Raw genomic sequence first — 19,983 nt, 5'->3', positions numbered from 1 at the left:
GAGGCAAATGAATTGAGCAATAAAAACATTTTCAAAATTTATTATTAGAACCAACACACACACATAGTAATGAAGCAGAAAGCAAAGTCATACAACATTTTGAGACGGGACACAGCCTGGCCCTTGGTCCCTGCAGCACACACAAGTCCCCTCTTCGGCAGGGGAGAGCGTGGGAAGCAGAGGTCAGACCCACCGCCAGCTCAGAACGTGGGAGCAGCTCCCTGACAGCAGCCCGGGGGAGGGCCAGCCCCGGGGTGAGCGGAGGCGTGGACATGGCCAAGCCTCTCTCTGCTGCTGGGCCAGTGGCGGTTTATAAAGGGACTCTGACCCTTTCCCCACCCAGCCCGGGTCTCTGGGATAAAGTGACAGCGCAGAACCCAGGTGGGCGTGCTGAGAGAGGACAGTTTGGGTGACAAACGCTTCTTTGCAAAAGCCAGACACTTTCAGGACCGGGAGGGAAGTTATAAACAAGCTGTAACATTTACACCGGACCAGCTGTTGCAGTGAATAGCAGCAGTTTAAAACTATTTTAAATTTTGGTATAATTGTCTGGGTCTGATTTCTTTAAACTGTTCAATTATGTAAAACTGCTGCAAAGCTAGTTCGGAAGGATGAACTGGGAGGTCAGACTGGGCAGAGCTGTTCCTTAAAAGGAAAGATGTTACGCAGTGGTCCAGTGGCATTAATTAAGACAGAGATGACCCCCACGTGCCAGGGAGAGGAGATCCCCCTGTGCTGGCTGCAGCGCCTCCCTCTGAAGTCGGGGGCTGGAGGCGGCAGAGCCGTTGGACAGAGCCGCCTCCCGGAGGGCAGGCAGGGCGGAGGAGGACATTCCTAGTCTGGCTCCTCTGGCCTCCGTGGACGTGGGGTTTTAAGGACGACCTTAAGCAATCGGAACCTTCAGGATCAGAGGTGCTGGGACTCGATGGCGGGCGGGCGGGGCCGCTGGACACGCGGGTGTGCGAGCTGCACGGGCGGCCCGCCGGTCTGAGCGTGCGGAGGTGAGCCTCCGGCTGGGGATGGTGCTCTCAGGGCCGCTCAGGTCGTTTGGAATTTCCTTCCTCAAAACCAAGTCGAGTCGGAGTGTTTGGAATCTGCAGATGTTTTTATTTAGCTTTTTGTTGGTTTCCAATTGGATTGCATTAGCATTCAGGGTCACTGAGGAAGGCCGGGCTGGTATCAACTCTGCAGCGGGGGCCTTTCTTGGTGGCTGTCCCTGTCTGGGATGGTCTGGGGTGTTTGGGAAGGTACAGAAGGGCGTATGTATCTATTGTATGTTAGCTAAGCACATCCTGTGCTTAAGTGTCTTTGCTGCTGTGATCTGATGCTAAATCACTCAAGCATGGTCTGCTTCTCTGCAATTGTGTCTGTGTGACTGTGACATTTTGAAGGTCTGGCAGGCGGCTGCCGCCAACGCTGGAACAAGAGTAGGGCGATGGCTTGCCACTCCATCCTTTGGAAGTGGAAGCTGTTTGTCAAACGGAACAGCTCTCCCGCCTCCGCGTTATCTTAGTGCTTTGACATGGCGGTTCCTCCCGTGTAGAATCACCATCCGTCCCACCTGGAGGATGGCTGTTTATTCAGTGATTAAATAGAAAAGATCTGCTTTGTATCACATGTTATAGACGCAATAATAAGCAAAATAGTCATTAATGAAGTAATGGTATAAATATATAATTATAAAAGCTCTGTGGAAAAATACTGTAACCCCGGTTTGCACTGGTGAGATGCTGTGGGAGAAGCCCACCTGAGTGAACCCCTGTCTCATCGAGGCACAGCTCGGGGGGGGGGGGGGGCCGGGGGGGAGGACTGGAGCTGGCAGAGGGAGCAGGGCCCAGGAGAGCCGTGTTCACAGTGAGAAGCCCAGGCCCCATGGGAGCTGCAGCGGCCGGGAGAGACGGGAGCCCACTGGGGGTGTCACCCCGCCCGGCTGGCTGAGCTGGAGGAGGAGTAGGATGTGGGGGAAGGCGGTATACACTGAGTCATCAGTGTGTGGTTCCCCAGGCCAGGAGAGCGACCAGGGAGGGGAGACGCTGACAAGCCCCAGCTGTGCACAGTGGGCGGGAAACAGACGGGGAAAGAGCAGGCAGATCGGGAAGGTGCGTCACACCAGGACCCGGGGTTGCTATCTTCCCCCAAACCTCTGAGAGCCGGAGCAGAGGCCTCTGTCGGCTTTCCATTCTCTGTCCCCTAAGCACTGTCGGAGGGGAAGGCGAGTGCGAGGTCGTAGCTGCTCCCCGCCGTGGAGTCGCAGGACGCGCGGCAGGCGGGGAGCGCGCTCTGCAAGGCCAGCCGGTCCGCGGCGAACTCATAGGCGTGGACCAGCCCCCGGTGCCTGAGGGAGCACAGAGGGCCGTGCTAACCGATCTGCCCTGTGGGCCGGACACTCAGGACCGGGGACTAGAGGTAAAGGGGTGGGAAAGTGCCAGGAGGCGAGGCCCTGGCCTCAGGCTGCTCAGAAGCCAGGCCGATAAGAAGCACCGAGCCTCGTGCATGGGGTGGGGAGGGAGGCGTCTCCCTTGTGTGGCAGCTGAGCCACCCAGCTGGCCCCGCAGGAGGGCTTAACTCTAACCACTGCAGGCCCCTAACCCGTGTCTCCGCCTCTGTCCCCACCCACGCAGCCCTCCTGCAGCAGCGGTGAGGTATTGTGGGGAAAACACTTAGAGCGGCACTAGCACATTATTGCTAATCTCTCACCCTGTGGCATCTAGAGTTGCCTGTGCTGAGGGAACCCCCCGGAGGGAGTAGTGTGGCATGGGGGCTCTAGTCTGAGCTCAAACATGACTGTCTTTTCTGCACACCCAGACCACAGCAGCCGTGCCCACTGACCTCCTGTGCGTGGCGAAGCCGTCCAGGTCGGCACTGCGCATCACCCGCTCGCAGGGCACGTTGGCCGTGATGAGGCTGTGGCTGGTGAAGGAGAGGTGGCGGACGGGGTGCCTGCAACACAGGGGAGAGCGCGCTGGTAAAGGTAAGTCGTTGGAAACGGCACGGCCTGCATCTGCTGCCAGTCTTGGAAGTTGAGAACTACAGGGACCCTTTTACAGTGGACACCACCCTGGGCGCTGTCTCGCCTTCGTTCCCAAAGTTAGAGCCAGGCCCACTCTGTGCACAAGTCCGAATGCCCCAACTATGGGACACACAGGGTGAACTCAGCAGCACGCTGGCTGGTGCTGGACAAGTCACTCAGCTCTCGGAGCCACGTCCACCTGCAGGCATGGGAACCGTGAAAGGCCCCTGTCCTAAAGCCAGGGCTCCATGTAACACAGGGAGTCTGGGTGGTAACGCACATTCAGAAAATCTTGGGAGTAAAATGGCTTGAAATCTATGTACAAAGTTTTATTCTAAAACCCTTTCCTTGCTACTATGGTCACAGCACTGAGCCAGGAGACCCGGGATGAAAGATGTCCAGTGCAGAGACCTGGCATCAGAGCCGCCCGCCTGGTCAAGGTAAGACATACCGGGGTGGGGGTGGGGGGCAGGAGCAGGGTTATATGCTCCTAGAGCATGAGATGGTACAGGGCACACAGATGGGACCCAGGGTCCAGCACTCAAGGGGAGGAGACAAGGCTGACAGGCCCGCTCAGAAGGCACAGGAGCGCGCGGGGTGTGTGTGTGTGTGTGTGTGTGTGTGTGTGTGTGTGTGTCAAAGGCTTCCTGGTTAGAGCAGAGGATTCTCTCGAGAATACAGGAGTCTGAGCCCAGTGAGGCGGGAGGAATGGAGAGAAAGGACAGGTATGAGCAGGACTCAAGGAGACAGGCAGAGGTGGGGCGAACAGGCACCTGACCAAGTGCCAGCTGGACAGAGCTCAGAGGAGCGGCAGGTGCCTGCCTGCACTGAACCTGACGAGGGACAAGCCACTAACCGGTGGCAGAACTGGATGTACATTTACAGACGAGTCAGGACAACAGTGCTGGGAAGACCTTACTTAGCCGGCTTCACCAGCATGCTCACCCGAGGGCATGCAGCTTCTCGGAGAGAGAATGAGACCTGGAGTGCGGACCTGGTGAGCTGCACGCGGGAGGCAGTGCTGGGGCCAGGTGGAGCCAGCTCTAAACTCTTAAAAGGGATTCCAGTGGGTGAGAGTGTTAGCTGCCTTTTGGCTCCACCTGGTGACAGCTCAGTGCATCACCACAGAAGTCAGTAAAGGGCCTATGGGAGGGCTTGCCCAGTCCGCTGCAGGTCACCCAGAGCTCTCTCGTCTGTAAAAGCTGCTGCTGGGGCCCTTGCTAGCACTGCCCTCCAAGGAAGAAACCACGTTCTTCTTCTAACCTGGCCCTTCTTATAGTTAGAATGAAGACTGTGCTGCCTTCTTGTGAGCCTCCTGTATCCTGATCTGCACTAGAGGGGAACAGAGCTCAGCTCACAATTGCAGGCCTTTCCTTCCACCTGCCTCAGAAGCAGAGTGGATGGGGTGAGCTGACCCTGCTCCAAAGGTCAGGAGCAAGTTGTAAGCAAGCACGTCAAACTCAAAGGCTAACACGGGCCAAATAAACGAGGCGTGTGGTCCGCCGGCCGTGAGTTTGACATACTTGCTGTTGAGTGTTTAACCAGTTAGGCTCCACTTCTGTAAACATACCTACACCTGTGAAGCCATCGGCCTGTGCTTGGGTGGTACCTGTTTAACTTGAATATTCGAGTTAAAGTGCACCTAATATTGAGACTGCACCTAGTCCAAGCCTGAATCCATTCAGTCCTAAGTGCCCTTCTCCAGTGGAAGGAAGTCCAAGGAATGGGCAGGACATCATGTCCCGACTCTGAGTGGAGGGAGGTGGCGATGGGGCAGTTTTCACAACGGGAGAGAGGAAATGCCTCTGTACTGACTGTGACCGGCTCCACTCCTCAGCCTGAGCAGCCTCGGCTGAGAATGGAGAGGACAGCAGCTGGCTCCGGGTTACGGTGAGGACTGGAAGCCCCAGACGGCCTGAGCACCACGCCTGGCTGGGAGGCTGACTAGTGTCATCCCGCTGTTAGCACTGGAGGTGCCGAGAAGCAGCCTCACCTGGAATGCACCTCCCACAGCTTCTGGTTCATCCGATAGTCCCACACGGAGACCAGGCCCTCCTCGCCTCCGCTGACCACTTTCCAGTCGTCCATCTGCACTGCGGAGACGCCAAGCTGGTGTGCCGAGAACGACAGGGCGGTCTTGCTGGTGCGGAGGTCATGGATCCTCACCCTGGAAGGCCCAAGGTGAGCAGAGGTAAGAGTTAAGCCTGAACTGACAAACCCCTTCTGGTTGTGCTGGGGTCTAGGCACAACAGTCCTATGAGACAAAGGCCATAAAAACCCCGGTGGCTGCAGACATATAAACAGGCTATAAAACGTCATCTCCTCGGTATGCTGTCGTACAGAGGCGGCCCAGCCGCAACAGACATGGACGGTGAGGAGCCCGCAGCTGCTCGCTGGAAGGATTTAAGAGCTCACAGAAGAAGACAGACGCAGGACCAGTCCAGAGCTGCCCTGTCACTCACTCTGCTCAGCAGGGAGGCACCTGCCCTGGGTGCTCGGCCCCAGAGGGAAGAGGAGCTCTGACTGGGCCTCCCATGGGCGCCGGCTGCCCCCAGGGAAAGATTAGCTCTCAGCACGGACATCCTGTACATGGTGTGATATTCTTAAGGCCAGAGGCAAATCGATTACGCTTGTCTGCCACCCGAACCCTTACCTGGTTGAGAAAAATAACCTTTTACTCAACTCTGTCCATCACCATCTTGCTGAATGTGGGAAGGGACCACCTACAGTTGAGCTAGTGTAACAGAATCGTAAGAAGTGACTGCCCAGTGCCCACATACTCTTACCTAAAGTCTGGAAAGAATCACTTGCCTTGTCATCATCTGAATTTCTCCCTGCCCCTCACCAGGAGGATATACTTTTTATTGATTTTAGAGAGAAACGATCAATTGCCTCCTGTACTCGCTTCAACTAGGGATTGAACCCACTTCCTTTCAGTGTACAGGACAGCGCTCAGCCAACTGAGCCACACCGGCCAGGGCAATCTTCTGAATTCTTAAAGAGGTTCTCTTCTACATCAGGATAAATCAGAGAGAGACAGAAATCTCTTCTCCACTAGAAACCTCAATATACTTAGCTTCTGAAATCAGCCACAAGAGCTACCACTGAATGGGACAAAATGTGTGTATAAGGACCCCATGCCGTAACTCACCTAGTGGGGCGCTGGGCAAACAGAATGCTAGCATGGCCCACGTGACCAGTGCATGTGTTTGACACCAAATCAGTGGTGAGAAGGGATGACCTGAAACATGTCCTACAGTCTCGGTTATGAGATGCACACACAAATCTATTTTGACCTGAAAATTCTATACCTAGCTTACCTACCGAATTTGAAGGCAAAATTAAAAGGCTTTTGTTTTTGTTTTCTTTTAACAGAAAAGGACTCAGAGTGAGCAACCTGTAGGTATTCTGAAAGAAAGCGCTGTAGCAAAATCCCGAGGACTGTGAGGAGCCAACACACGCACGCAGTGACGCAGAGAATTAACACTGAGCTTAGGATAAGAGGACAGCGGCTTAAGTAAGACCGAACCTGTCTGCCGGTCAGCAGATACACACAGAGCAAACCCACCTAGAAGAGTTCAAACGGGTCAAAAAGCAAAACTCAATATATGCTAAACTCAAATGCCACGTTTGTAGGTGCAAGGAAGAGGTAGTAATTTTAACACCAGAAAAGGGATTTCGGAGCACAAAGATGAGATGAGGGTACTTTAGAATGATACGGGTACAATTCACTACATGTTCAGTAAAACTTGCCTGGAAAAATAACCCAGAAAACCTTCATGGACCTCATTGTTTAATTTGATTTCTTTGGTCTTTATAATCTACTCAGGTTTTCTACTTAACTGTTTAAATCTCCAAATTTGAAGATAGGGATGAATACAAGACTTTCCAAGAATGACCAAAGTAACCAAGAGCACTCTGGGCCAGCTGTCCCGCCCAGAGAGCCCTGCCCCGGAGGAGCAGCCCTGGGGTGTGGCCTGCCCCGCCTCACAGGAGAGAGGAAAGCTTCCAAACCCACATGGAGCCAGCGTTCTCTTCCAAGAAGCCCGGCGAGGAGAGCACCGGGAAGGAGCAATCGATCGGCATCAAGGCTAAGACCCAAATGAAATATTAACTAACAGAATCCACCCAACTCCTGTTAGACAATCCACCTACTATTGTAACAAACAAGAAAAACACACGGTCACTCCCAGGGATGCTGAAACGAAATCTGATGAAATCAAACATTTATTCCTAATAAAAAGTCTTTAAAAAATAGTGACCTATACTTTTATTTACCACTGATATCTCATATTGTTTTTAAAAATTGGATATAATTAAAGAAAATGAGGTGGGAATTTATCACTAGAGATGGCAATCCAGTAATGAGAATCAAATGCAAATTAATGTCAAAATTAACAGCTGTATCTTTTGTACTAACAACCACTTGCTTTAAAAATGTAATCAGAGATCCTACTTATAATAGCAATTAAAGGCAAAATACCCTATAACTTTAGAGTTCTATTTTAAAGTTCTATCATATACATTATACCAAAATAAATTATAGAAGGCTCAAGAGTCAACATAATTAAACTCTAAACAGTCAGAATAGCAAAGGCCTTTCTAAATATAAAAAACCTGGAAGTGAAAACGAAAAATATTTAAAGTATTTAAGTTTTTCCCACATGGGAGGAAAAAAATCATAAGGCAAAATGACCAAATGGGGAAAAGGTTGGTAACAGAGAGGGCTGGCTGATGCCTTCAAACTGATCGTAAAGATTGACAACCCAAAAGTAACAAATACTAATGGTTTTTAAACATGTGTGACATGTTCTAGTTCACTGGTGACGAGAGCCATTAGGAAATAAAACTAATGCAATACACACTTGTCCCCTATCACCGGCAAAGATAAAGCTTGGCCGGACGCTCTGGGCCCCTCCGTGCCGTGAGACCTGGGAGGCAGGTGCTTGTGTGTGTGGCTGATGTGAGCATAAATCCCTCTTGGGGTAGTGACTTGGTAATACCCAACAAAATAGAAAATACACTACTGACCTAGCAGTCAGCTTCTAAGAACTCAGGATATATCGCATGTGTACAAATGCTCACACATACAGGGATACAAGCCATTGGCCACAGCGCTGTTTTTAGTAGCAAAAGATGGGGCTTCTGTTTCAGGCAACTTGTTGACCCACTCATTGAAAATCCCTTAATACTGCTGGATATCCTCTTAAATGCACTACTGAGCTCACAAAATCGGCGCCTTCCCCAGGGCTCGAGCTGAGAACCAGCCTGAAGAGCTGGAGCTGCGGTGCCAGGGCCCTGTGTGCCTGTGTGGTGGGTGAGGCTGCTGGCAGGTGCCAACCTCAGGAGCCAGTGGGCTTGGATCTTACCTGGACACAGGCCCACCCAAAGGGAATATTGAGATTCCTGCTTTATAAAAATGCCAATGTAGCCTACAAATGGAAATATAGTCCCTGAAATTAATCGGCTGGAAGAGTTTATGAATTAGAGGATACATCAGAAAAATTACCTAGAATGCGGAACAGAAATTAAACAGGTGAACAATGTGAATGAGGGGTTAAGAGACAGGAAGAATAGAAGGGAACAGTTCAGCATGTGTTCAAAAGAAGTTCCAGAAGGAAAAAATAGTGTGTGTGTGTGTGTGTGTAGCAAAGAAGCAATATTCAAATAGTTAATGGCTAATATGTTTCCCGAATCAATGACAAAGCATACTCATACTTAATGAGCCGTAATCAAAATAAACAAATACTACCTAAGAGTATCATAAGGTGGGAATATGCAAAAATCTACAAGAGGTCTTAAAAGAAACCTAGGAAAAAAGACATTCCCTACCGAGGAATGACCATTAGAACGACAGGAAAAACTAGAAAAACATTTAAGTCCTCATGCATTTGGATTAACTTGCTCCCTCAATGGAGTGCGAGCTAAAGCAATCACTGTGCATCCGGACAGTGAGCCTGTGGAGCCACTGGAGAGAGAGACAGATCTAGGAACACTGACAGGCAGCGCCACCAAAACACGGCTCTACGTCCAACCACGGCCGAGTGTGACAGACGGAGGGTGTATGCTGCGCACATGCAGTGGCTCCTTAGAAAAGGCTCGCTGTTCCCAGAGACCAACTGCTTCCTACTTATGCCTCTGTGCTTTTCAAAAATATTTATTTCTATCAATTTCAGAGAGGAAGGGAGAGATAGAAACATCAATGACGAGAGAGAATCACTGGTCAGCTGCCTCCTGCACGTCCCACACTGGGGATTGAGCCTGCAACCTGGGCATGAGCCCTTGATAGAAATCAAACTGTGACCTCCTGGTTCCTAGGTTGATGCTCAACCACTGAGCCATGGTGGCTGGATGCTTCTGCTTTTTAATTCAAGTTTGACTGTATGGGTTACATGTTTAAGTAAAATTGAAAAAATTTAAAGAGAAAATTCTGGAAGGATATACTCAAATTGGTAGCAGTTACCTGGGGGAAGAGGGGCAATTAAGAATGAGGGGGGAAAGTGGCTTTTACTTTTCTCTTCTAGACACTGCCATGCTGTTTTAAGAAACAAGAACTCATTCGTGCCTAGAACGGGCACCCTGAGGTACAGGCACCCTGAGGTGCGGGCACCCTGAGGTGCGGGCACCCTGAGGTGCGGCCACGCTGTGTAAGCTGGGTGGGGCGTGCACAGGCATCCCTTACTTTACACACCCCTTACCCTCCCATGGGCACACACTGCTTCAAATACAGATGTCATCTCAGAGCACAGGAGATGCATGGATTCTTCCTGGGCAGAACATGCAGCCAGTGAGGTGACACATACTGATGACGATCCCCAATACTCCAGCATGCCCTTCAAACCCCACTTCCCGGAGAGGAGCTGGGCCTCCAGGGATGCGGGAGAACGTGGAATGTGCTGGAAAGCAAAGGTCTCCCCACCAGCCCTTGGAGGGTGAGGAAGGGCAGGAAGGTGTCGGCACCGTAGAAGGAGCTTTGCCTGCAGCAACCACAGCCGGGCTTCCTGCTTATGGGGACCCGAGAGGGACAGGGATAGGAAAAACTTAGCCCAAATACTTCCCAGCACACATCTGGTTAATAAGGGCCCACTTTGCCGGGCGATTTTCATAAAGAGCCCTTCTGTTGAATATTTATGCTCTATAATTTACAGTTTGGCTGTTAAGGAGACAAAGGCAAACACAAATTTGGCCCAGAAGTTCAAAGTTTGCCATCTGTTTTCCTATTGTATTTAGATACCAGCGCGGGTGGCTCCAAACAAAACAAACAAATACACCAAAAGATACAACACTTGCGTATTTTGTATCACCAAGGAAACAAAAAAACGGCCAAAACAGACTTGACCTTCCCCCACAGGGAAATAGGAAGAGCATTTGCATGACATCTCCTGGAGAGGCCTCACTGTGGCCTCCTGTCGCCGGATAGCAAACCCCCCAGCGTGCGGGTCCACAGGAGCCGTTCACATTCGCGTGCAGGGCCCGTGTCTGCCTCGACAGCTGACCGTGCGCGGCACCAACCCGCACAGCGCCCCTTGGCAGAGCCGGTCCGCAGCCCTCGGATCAAGCCCGGCGCTGGGAACAGGTAGCACAGCAACCGGGCACTGATGTGTGCCAAGACGACCGATTCCAGGGACAGAGAGAAGCCAATGGTAGGTACCGAGTCCCCATCTAGCGCGCATTTCATCAACTTTGCCCGCTGCAAAGAAAAATAATTGGTCCGAAGCTGTAATTGTGTTATGTTTAATATTCATGGCTGGATTCGGAGGGCTGTTCCAGCACTCCCTCCCTCCAGCCCCTCTCTAATGAAAATCGCACCGTAGGAGTCGGCTCTAGCCCGCCAATTAAAACAAAAGACACCAGAACCTTCCAAAGCCTCCAACAGAGGAGCATCCATCTGATGGGCAGGAAAACGTGCTGGAACGGAGAGGGAGGCACGCTCTGGTTGGTCCTGTACTAAGAGCTCTGAATAACTTATTACAACACTTGCAGATGGAGCAAACAACAGGCCTGCCCCACGCCCGCTCTGACAGCAGGCAGCAGGGCCAGAGCACACGGCAACTTTGTATTCGTCAGGGCAAGAAGTGAGCGCTGAGACTCTTTAACTGGGGTCACACCTCAGGGCTCGCTCCCCATTGCTTTGGGTTAAATAATCCCTCGTGATAATACAGCAGGCTGTACTGGGTGGCAAAGATGAAGACTGTTTGGACTCAGCTCGGCAGTTTCATTAGGAAGGATATATTTCTATCCAGAAAATAAAGGGAACGAGCAAGAGGCATTAAAATGTAGGCTTTAAAAAAAAAAAATGACCAGATTAATAAAGAAAACTAGTATTTAAAAAAATCAATACGTGATTCTGTTTTGTTCCACTGAACCTGGGCTACTAAAGAGGTTTTAAATATAACCTTTATATACCAAAATCAATAGCTTTATCTAGATAACACTGGTGATGTCCTTTAGTAAATGATTCACTTGAAACAGCAACTAGAAAAATGAGCCAACGAGGCTCTGCTGAGAGCTCTCTACCTTAAAGCTGCGTCTCTGCAGTCTCCAGTTCTCCGTATCTGCCCACAAAGAGCAACAGGCCCATCAGGCTGATCACCCACCTTCCCGGGCCCGTTTCCTCAGCCAGGTCACCAGGACAGAGCTCTGCGGCCCCTAACAAGCCCGCCCAGGTTTTACCTAGACACAATGATGGAGGGAACACCAAAATAATAGGGCACATGACCCCAAATTGGATTTCTTTTTAAATTTTAATCAGATGAGTATACTTTGAATAAACCCTCTATTTTACGGTCATCTGGTTTTCAACAACAGTGCCAAGACAATTCAATGGGGAAGGAATAGTCCTTCAATAAAAGATGCTGGGACAATTAGTTACCCACTAACTTGAATGGTAACCTTATGCAAAAGAATGAGGTTGGACTCCCACCTCACACCATATACAAAAATTAACTCCAAATTGCATTGTGACCTCACTATAACAGCCGAAAGTACAAAAATTCTTTGAAGAAAAAACAGGAGTAAATCTTTGTGATTCTGGGCTAGTTTTCACTATAATACCAACAGCACAAGTAACAAAGAAAAAAGAATGACCCGAACAAAATGAAAACCTGTGTGCTTCAAAGAACACCATCAAGAGAATAAAAAGACAATCCCCAGAATGGAAGGACGTATTTACAAATTCTATCTTAGAAGGGACAGGTGTCCGGATACATGAAGAACTCATAACTCAGGAAGTGAAGAAAGAACCCAATCTGAAACATGGGCCAGCGATCCGAGCACACATCTATCCACAGAGGTGCTCAGTGTCAGGGGAATGAAAACTAAAACCAACAGTTCTTGACTTTCTCCATCTGACTTATTTCACTTTTCATGCCTGGTGAATGCACAATGCAATATACACGTGATGTACTATAGACTGTACACTTGAAACTTACATAATCTTATTAACCAAGGTCACCCCAATACATTTAATAAAAAATTTTAAAATCACAATGAGATACCACTTCACCCATTAGAACATCTGCCATCAGAACAATGGTGCATATTGCTGAGGAGGTGGACAGCCACTTAGAAAAAATCTGGCAATTCCTCGAGTTGTTAAACACAGAGTTACCGAATAAGCCTGCAATTCCATTCATAAGTATATATCCAAGAGAAGAGAAAACATGTATCTACACAAAATGTGTACTTGAATGGTTAACCACAGCATACATAATAGTAAAACAAAAACAAAAAACAACCCAAGTGCCCATTAACTGACGAATGAATAAATGTGGTATATTCATACAAGGGAATAGCATTTGGCTGTAAAAAGGAAGGGGGTAGTGAATCATGCTACAAGTTTATCATAAACATGCCAAGTGGAAGAAGACAGTCACAAAAGGTAGCATGTGTATGATTCCATTTATACGAAGTGTTCAAAACAGATCCGCAGAGACAGAAAGCAGATAGTGGCTGCCTAGAGCTGGAGGGATAGGGTGGAGATGAAGAATGACTACTAATGATTATGAGGTTTATGTGAAGTGATGAAAACGTTCTAAAATTAACTTGGTGATGATTGCACAACCTTGTGAACTTTACATTGAGTTGCACAATTTAAATTAATTGTAGGTATGAAATTTTCTCAATAAAGCTACGAAAATTTTTAAAAATAATCTTGAGATGTCCTACCTGTTTGGCTCAGTGGATAGAGCATCGGCCTATAGACTGAAGGGTCCCAAGTTCGATTCCTGTCAAGGGCACATGCCTAGGTTGTAGGCTCAATCCCAGTGTAGGATGTGTAGGAGGCAGCTGATTGATGGTTCTCTCTCATAATTGATGCTTCTATCTCTCCCTCCCCCTCTGAAATCAATCTGCACTAATAAAAAAGAAATATGTAAATTGACCGTACCTTTGCTACACCCACCAGCCAGTTAGGAGTATGCAAATTAACCCATCCAAGATGGTGGCTTAATTTGCATACACAGGCACCCAGCGGCTGGGCGCAGGACACTTGTATCTAGCCATTCTGAGCCTCTGGGCAGCGTGGGAAGTGAAAAGGTTCTCACACCTTTCTGCCTTTACTTTTGGCCAGCATCAGAATGCTCTCTTTTAAATGATTTAATTAAATGCTGTGTTCGGCAGTAGAGCCTTTGTTAAAGAAGGCCCCTCCCCATCCTGTGGCCCTCAGTCTTCTCCTCCGTGATCTGCTCCTTCTTTCTCAGTGAAGGCAGAGTGAAGGCAGAAAGGCGGTTCCAGCTGGAGCGAAGGTGGCGACGGCAGCCAGGGGAAGGCAGGCCCATTCTTGCACAAATCTTCGTGCATTGGGCCTCTAGTAAAAATATATTTTAAAAAATACTCTTGAGATTATGGAGAAAAGCAGTGGGATTTGTTGGTTCAGTGAATGCTGCCTTGGCAACCCACTAACTATCTGATATATGCTCTTACCCCCAACGCTTTTCTGAGTCTTCCCAGCAGAACTCCAATAAGCTTCCGCATTCCAGACCCAGAGCTGACTGAGAAAGGAGGAGCAGATCCCGGAGGAGAAGACTGAGGGCCACAGGATGGGAGAGGCCTTCTTTAACAAAGCCTCTACTGCCGAACACAGCAGTTAACTACGTCGTTTAAAAGAGAGTTCTGATGCTGGCCAAGATGCAGTGAGCCCAACACTGCCTCTGACCTCTGCTGACTGCAACCACAAGCCCTGCACAAAACACAAAAAGCCAGTTCCCGAGGACTCTGGGAGTAAAGTAAAGACGGTGCCTTGTGGAGGAAGTGGCCATGTGGACAAAGGCTTCCCATTTTCCCTTTTCTCTCACAGCCTGGAGCTGGGATGAGCTCCGGTGCAGAGCCGGGTGGTGCTGCAGGAGCTAAAATGCTAAAAGAAACTTCATTCTGAAGAACCAAGAGAGGGAGCCCCTGCAGCCCAAATAAGGTGTCACAGAGCTGCATGGTGGTAGCAATGAAGGCAGGAAAAACTCTGAGAGAAACCCAACTACTGATTGATGACAGGCCCAGAGAAAGGAGCCTGGAGGCTGGGAAGTACAGGGATGAAGAGGGACCTGGAGAAGGGAGCCCATCTCTGTATGATCCCAGAAACCCAAGGCTCCTCCCTAGCTGTGCAGGACAGCCCAGGGCAGCACAGCAGAGGTCCGAGGACTCCATTAGTCCGCCCTGCCGCCATCTCAGACTAACCTGCGTGGCACATGTGCCCACAGCTAGAGGGGCATGGCAAAGGCTTTGGAAATTAAAAAGACACTGGGATCACCACCCACTGCAGGCAAGACTGACCAGGGTGACTGCCTGCCTTTAAATAAATAAAAAATCTCAACAGTTGCCAGAGGATTACATAACAGAGTCCGAAGTGGGCAGGACCTAACATTCAAAATGTCCAGGATGCAACCTAAATTACCCAACATACCCACCCGCAACAAACAAACAAACAAACAAACAAACAAAAAAACACAGGAAAATGTGACCCATTCTCAAAGGGAATAACAACTAACAGATATCAACCCTAAAACAACCCAAATTTGGGTAATCATTAATAACATTAAAGCAGCTATTGTAACTATATCCCATGAGGTAAAAGTAAAACCGTGCCCCACTGGTGTGGCTCAATGGTTGAGCATCAACCATGAACCAAAGAGGTCACAGGTTCGATTCCCAGTAAGGGGTGTGCAGGAGGGAGCCAATCGATTATTTTCTCTTTCTTTCTCTCTCTCTCCCTCCCTCCCTCCCCCCCCCCCTCTCTCTCCCCCCCCACCTTTCCCTTTTACTCTAAAAAAAAAAAAATCAATAAAAACATGTATTTTTAAAAAGGTAAAATGCTAAAAAAGACTGACATTTGGAGCAGAGAAATAAAAACTATGAAAAAGAATTGAATAGACATTTTGGAACTAAAAAATACAAAATCTGAAATAAAAGTCACCGATGAGCTCATCAGCAGAATGGATATGACAGAGGAAGAGCCAGTGAACCTGAAGTTACAGAGCAGATATCATGTGACCTGAAGAAGCAGTGAGCAGAGCTTCCATGATCTGTGGGACAATATTAATAGGTCCAACATCCGTATCCCCCACCTCTCACCAAAAAAAGGAAACTCCTTGCAAATTCCACTTGTGTTTGCAAACTAACTCAACTTGGGGCAGTTTTATGCATCTTTAGAGCCCATTCTCAAGTTATTTATAAAGTACTAAGAGAATGGACTCAAAATTCAGTTTTTTAAGTTAAGAAAATGGAGGGTCCAGGTTTTTAAAAATTGCACTAGTCATTAAATAACAGTCTAGGATGTAGTTCCTTTCAAAATATCTGCCCCCTTACTGCCACTTTTGAATAAAACATAAGCTGTGGAAGCAAGGGTGTGCCTCTCTAATGAGCTCCTACTCATAGCCATTAAGCCTTTGAAAGGGAAAACCTCACAGTGTTTCCCTGTACTACATTTAAGAGTTTAGATTCCCTATTCCTTCCTTTTTCCAGACGTACAATATTTAACCCCTGTGCTTCAAATTCATATTGCTTACCCTGCTACTCAAGACTCATAGGGATAATTCTCCGCACGATGGTGAGACTCGGACATACTCTGGTCAAACAGCTGGCACAGTGGTAGGACTGCCCTGACTGAGGGCCACTTAGGGTGGCCCCCTCCCCAACTCCAAGTCACTAGAACAGAAACAGAGGTTTTAAAAAATAACATTGGTTTACTAATAAAATGGGCTTCATGTGATCAAGTCTGGACTGCAAGGTGACCGCGAACCCGCACACTGAGCGTTAGTTCCTCCTGGCCATGGTCGCATGAGCAGGCAGCCTGCTCCAGAGTTAATTCAGCTGTGCTTAACTCTGGAGTGTGTGTATGTGTGTATGTATGTATGTGTGTGTGTGTGTGTGTGTGTGTGTATATATATATATATATATATATATACACACACACACACACACACACACATATATATATATATATACACTTTAACAATTTCACTCCTTTTTAAGTTCAACTGATTTGAACAAAGAAAATTTATCCTAAAGTGCACTAGACTTTTTTTTACGGGGATACATAAAAGATAGTTTGCGGTAGCAGTTGATGAATTAAAGGCACACACCTACCTAACAAAATAATCCCTGATGTTTGTGATTCCACTGCTTCACTTATCAGCAGGGCCTGGACCAGAACGGTCATCAGTTTGAAGACAGGCACTGACAAAAAATTAGTCATTCCTGGATTCCTTTAAATTTTGAAAATGAACGGTGTATTAATAAACACTGACTTTATAATCATTCCAAGTGTGTGTACATTTTTGGGACACGCTGTATACACTGAGTATGTGTTGCTCGGACTACCTGGCAGCCTGGGGGAGCCGACAGTGGTCCCGACAGCCTGGCTTGCCCGTCCTCTAGCGCCGAGTCCGGAGTGTGCCTGTGGCTGCCACCTAAGCGGCCGCGCTGTGAACCTGACCCACAAGCCCCCCCTCCCGCCTGGACACCAGCGCCCTGCATGTGCTCTCCTGGAAAGCGGGGAGCTGGAGGTCCCTGCGGGGAGACCCTATCAGATAAGCTCGGAGCCTTTGTGCAGCGCAGTCTGGAAACTAAGACGTGCGAGTACAACTACAAACTGACGTGTTTCATTTGCTGGGGCACCCGGGGCCACTTATGGAGCCTGGCGGGGGTTTTTAAGAGGAAAACTGGACACGCTGAGCAGCTCAATTCTCAAGCCTCGGAAACATCAGCCACGTTTGGGGGCCTTGAGAAAAAAGATAAGTATTTCCTTTCAGCAAAGCATTCTCGCATTTTCTTTTGGCTCTAAGGGGAAGGGGTAGCAGAGGGGTGAAGGTCAGGAGTTGAAAATATTATTTGACAAAATGATTATTTTTGCAAGTGCCGCACTGGTGCCACCGAGATGGGGGGCTTGGCACGAAAGAGTCCTCGCCCGTAATCTGACCCCCCCGCCGAGCAGCCCGCCACCTGCAGCCGGGGGCCGGCGCGGGGGGGGGGGGGGGGGGGGGCGGCAGGCCCTGGCCGCTAGCCATGCCACCTCTCTTCCCGGCTGGATCAGACACGGCCTGTAACCAGCCAGACATTTAAAAAAAGAAAAGACAAGACATGGGGAGAGGACATGGGGGTGGGGGGAGAAAACACTAAAATTTGGACACGGAGTCTTTTCAAACACTTTAATCCTTTCGTGCTGACGGTTCCTGGAGCGCCCGTGGCTGGCACGGGACCTGCACCGGGAAAACCCGACTCCCCGAGCCAGCGCTGAAGAGAAGGCTGCTAATCACCTAAATAGGAACTGGAATCTGTTCACATGCGGCCCTTCCCCATCACCAGAGGGACGCCACGGCGCTCGGAAACACACTCTTGACATCATTTGGCAGGCAACCCCATTTCGTTGGACATGATTCATCCCTTAGGTTATTGTTTTTAATATTAGAAAGTGAGCTTTTAAATGCCAAACAAATTTATTCCAAGTGGTCTCACTGGGCCTTCCACCAACTGCATCCACCAAATGGCTTAGAGACCACCTTCCTGTGGTGCCGCAGAAAGAGGCAGAGACAGCGCCGTCCAACTATTACCTAATAGGAGACTTTGTTCTCGGGTTCACAGACAGCATCGCTGGGATCAGCTGAGCACGGGGACGAAGCGTGGAGTGAGCACTGCGAGTGTGAGCCGCGGCGGACACGTGAGCAGTGAGGCCGGAGGCCCGGCGGCGACAGAAACGGCTGTGGCTACAAAACCTGTTACTCAGACATACCTCCTGTCCATGTTGCCGCTGACCATGAGGTTGGGGGGGCTGTCCCTGAGGTTGACGCAGGAGAAGTCGCCAAGCGTGTTGCCCAGCTTCGAGAGGCAGCGTTCTGCTTCCAGGCTGTAGACCAGGATCTGGGGAGAAGGAACACGCGGGGCCGTTACAGACGGCAGTCCTACACCCACCCGCTTTGTTTCCGCACATCCAGGCAGCCTCGCCCAGCCCCTAGGAAAGACGCTCTGCCACTCAACACCCTGACCCGGTCACACCCTGACCTTGTCCAGGGAGTGAGATTGTAGGCACAGGGCTGTTAGAATGACAAAAGGAAATGCAAAAGGAAGTGAAGGGAAATCCAGAGAATTCCTCAGTCCCAGGTGCAAACAAACTCAAAGGACACACAGGAAAATGCCAAATGAAGAAATGAGGTTTGCGTTTCCTAACAGAGAAAGAGGCGTGGAAATGAGGGTCACTGGCGTTGCCTGGTTTGGAATTGATGGGAAAGGAGCAGGTGCAGAAGCATGCAGCCAGCCACGCGGGTTCTTTCTTCTTCCGCTTCCTGCATCCATACCCCGGGAGGTACAGGAGAGAATGGTCCAAACACCCAGGAAAAGGAAGCCTGCACAGTGAACCTCTAGATGAGTCCTTTAGACCAAACGCCACACCCAAAGTCCTGGTCCCAGTGCTTCCCTCTTCCCTCTCCACTTGCTCATTTTAAGGAGCTCTGTTCCGTAAGGTATGGGCGCAAATAATAAGGTGGTCTTCGTCTCTAGACAAAATATTTGTTAAATGTAAACACTTCCGTGCCTTCTCTCCAGCAAAAGGACAAGAGATGATTCACAAATAATCGTTCTAAGATTTAAGACTTCTACTAAAAAAAAAAAAACAACTTGGTAATTCAGTTCAACTTAATTAACATGAATTGCCTGCTATGGGTCAGTCACTGCTGTAAGTACCGAGGACACAGTTCTTGCCCCCAAATTCACAGTCAAAAAGCCTCCTCATCAACACTGTTCGGTGCCTATTCATTTATCAAGTATTAGTATACAGGTTCTTATTTTAGTATTGAGAAATTAACAAATTGTCTCCACCTTGAACTTCATCAATCTCATTGTCAACACACATTTCTAACAAGTGAATCTTTAGAAATTCCTAATAGTCCAGGCAACACTATAATACTAACTATTGCTCACAGCAGCATCTGGAAGAGGGCGATTTCAAACTTTAACCCATGAAGACTAGAGTAAGCAAGATAAATGTTATTTTTATGCAGTTGAAAATAAAAGTTTCTGAGAAAATTTCAACAATTTTAAAATACCCAGAATAAGATTCTTCCTCCAAGTAAGAACACAGTAATAATCAAATCTTCTATCTACAGTGAATATCATAAAAATTGCATAAAATCAGCTCCTAGAAAGAAAAAAATTAAAAACAGCAACTTCATGGTCTATCATAAAAGTAGTATTTTACACCCATCATTACAGACCTTTCAGTAGGATTCTTGGACTCAATATATCTTGTGGGTGTTTTTTCTATTGTTGTTGTCAATCCTTACCTAAGGATTTCCGCCCCCCATTATTATTATTATTTTTTTTTAAGAGAGTAGAAGAGAGGGGGAGAGAGAAAGAGAAGCACTTATGTGAGAGAGACACAGTGACTGGCTGCCTCCTGTACTGGCACCAATGAGGTCTGGGGATTGAGTCTGGAACTAAGTTATGTGCCCTTGAACAGATTTAAACCCACAAGCTGACACTCTTAACCA

At 48.6% G+C, this 19,983-nt stretch overlaps 2 protein-coding genes across 3 annotated transcripts in view; one reads left to right on the top strand and one right to left on the bottom strand.

Annotated features, from left to right (window-relative positions):
- Positions 1–7,267, top strand: part of TESC (tescalcin) — a 57,230-nt gene extending 49,963 nt beyond the window's left edge. For both annotated transcript variants that reach the window (XM_084868388.1, XM_084868387.1), the window contains 4 exons: positions 2,806–2,971; positions 3,377–3,450; positions 5,024–5,201; positions 6,386–7,267. The gene's annotated coding sequence lies outside the window, so the exon portion shown is untranslated. The remainder of the gene's footprint in view (positions 1–2,805; positions 2,972–3,376; positions 3,451–5,023; positions 5,202–6,385) is intronic.
- FBXW8 (F-box and WD repeat domain containing 8) overlaps positions 25–19,983 on the bottom strand; it is a 106,381-nt gene continuing 86,422 nt past the window's right edge. The window contains exons 8-11 of the mRNA XM_084868311.1: positions 18,231–18,358; positions 5,004–5,177; positions 2,830–2,940; positions 25–2,335 (exon numbers count right to left, since the gene is read on the bottom strand). Of these exons, the coding sequence (XP_084724437.1) occupies positions 2,191–2,335; positions 2,830–2,940; positions 5,004–5,177; positions 18,231–18,358 (558 nt within the window). The 3' untranslated portion in view covers positions 25–2,190. The remainder of the gene's footprint in view (positions 2,336–2,829; positions 2,941–5,003; positions 5,178–18,230; positions 18,359–19,983) is intronic.

The sequence above is a fragment of the Pipistrellus hanaki genome, assembly GCF_964339955.1.
Source record: "Pipistrellus hanaki genome assembly, chromosome: 19".
NCBI lineage: Eukaryota > Metazoa > Chordata > Mammalia > Chiroptera > Vespertilionidae > Pipistrellus > Pipistrellus hanaki.
Note: the sequence above shows the minus strand (reverse complement) of the source record. Positions and strands in the feature narration are given on the sequence as shown.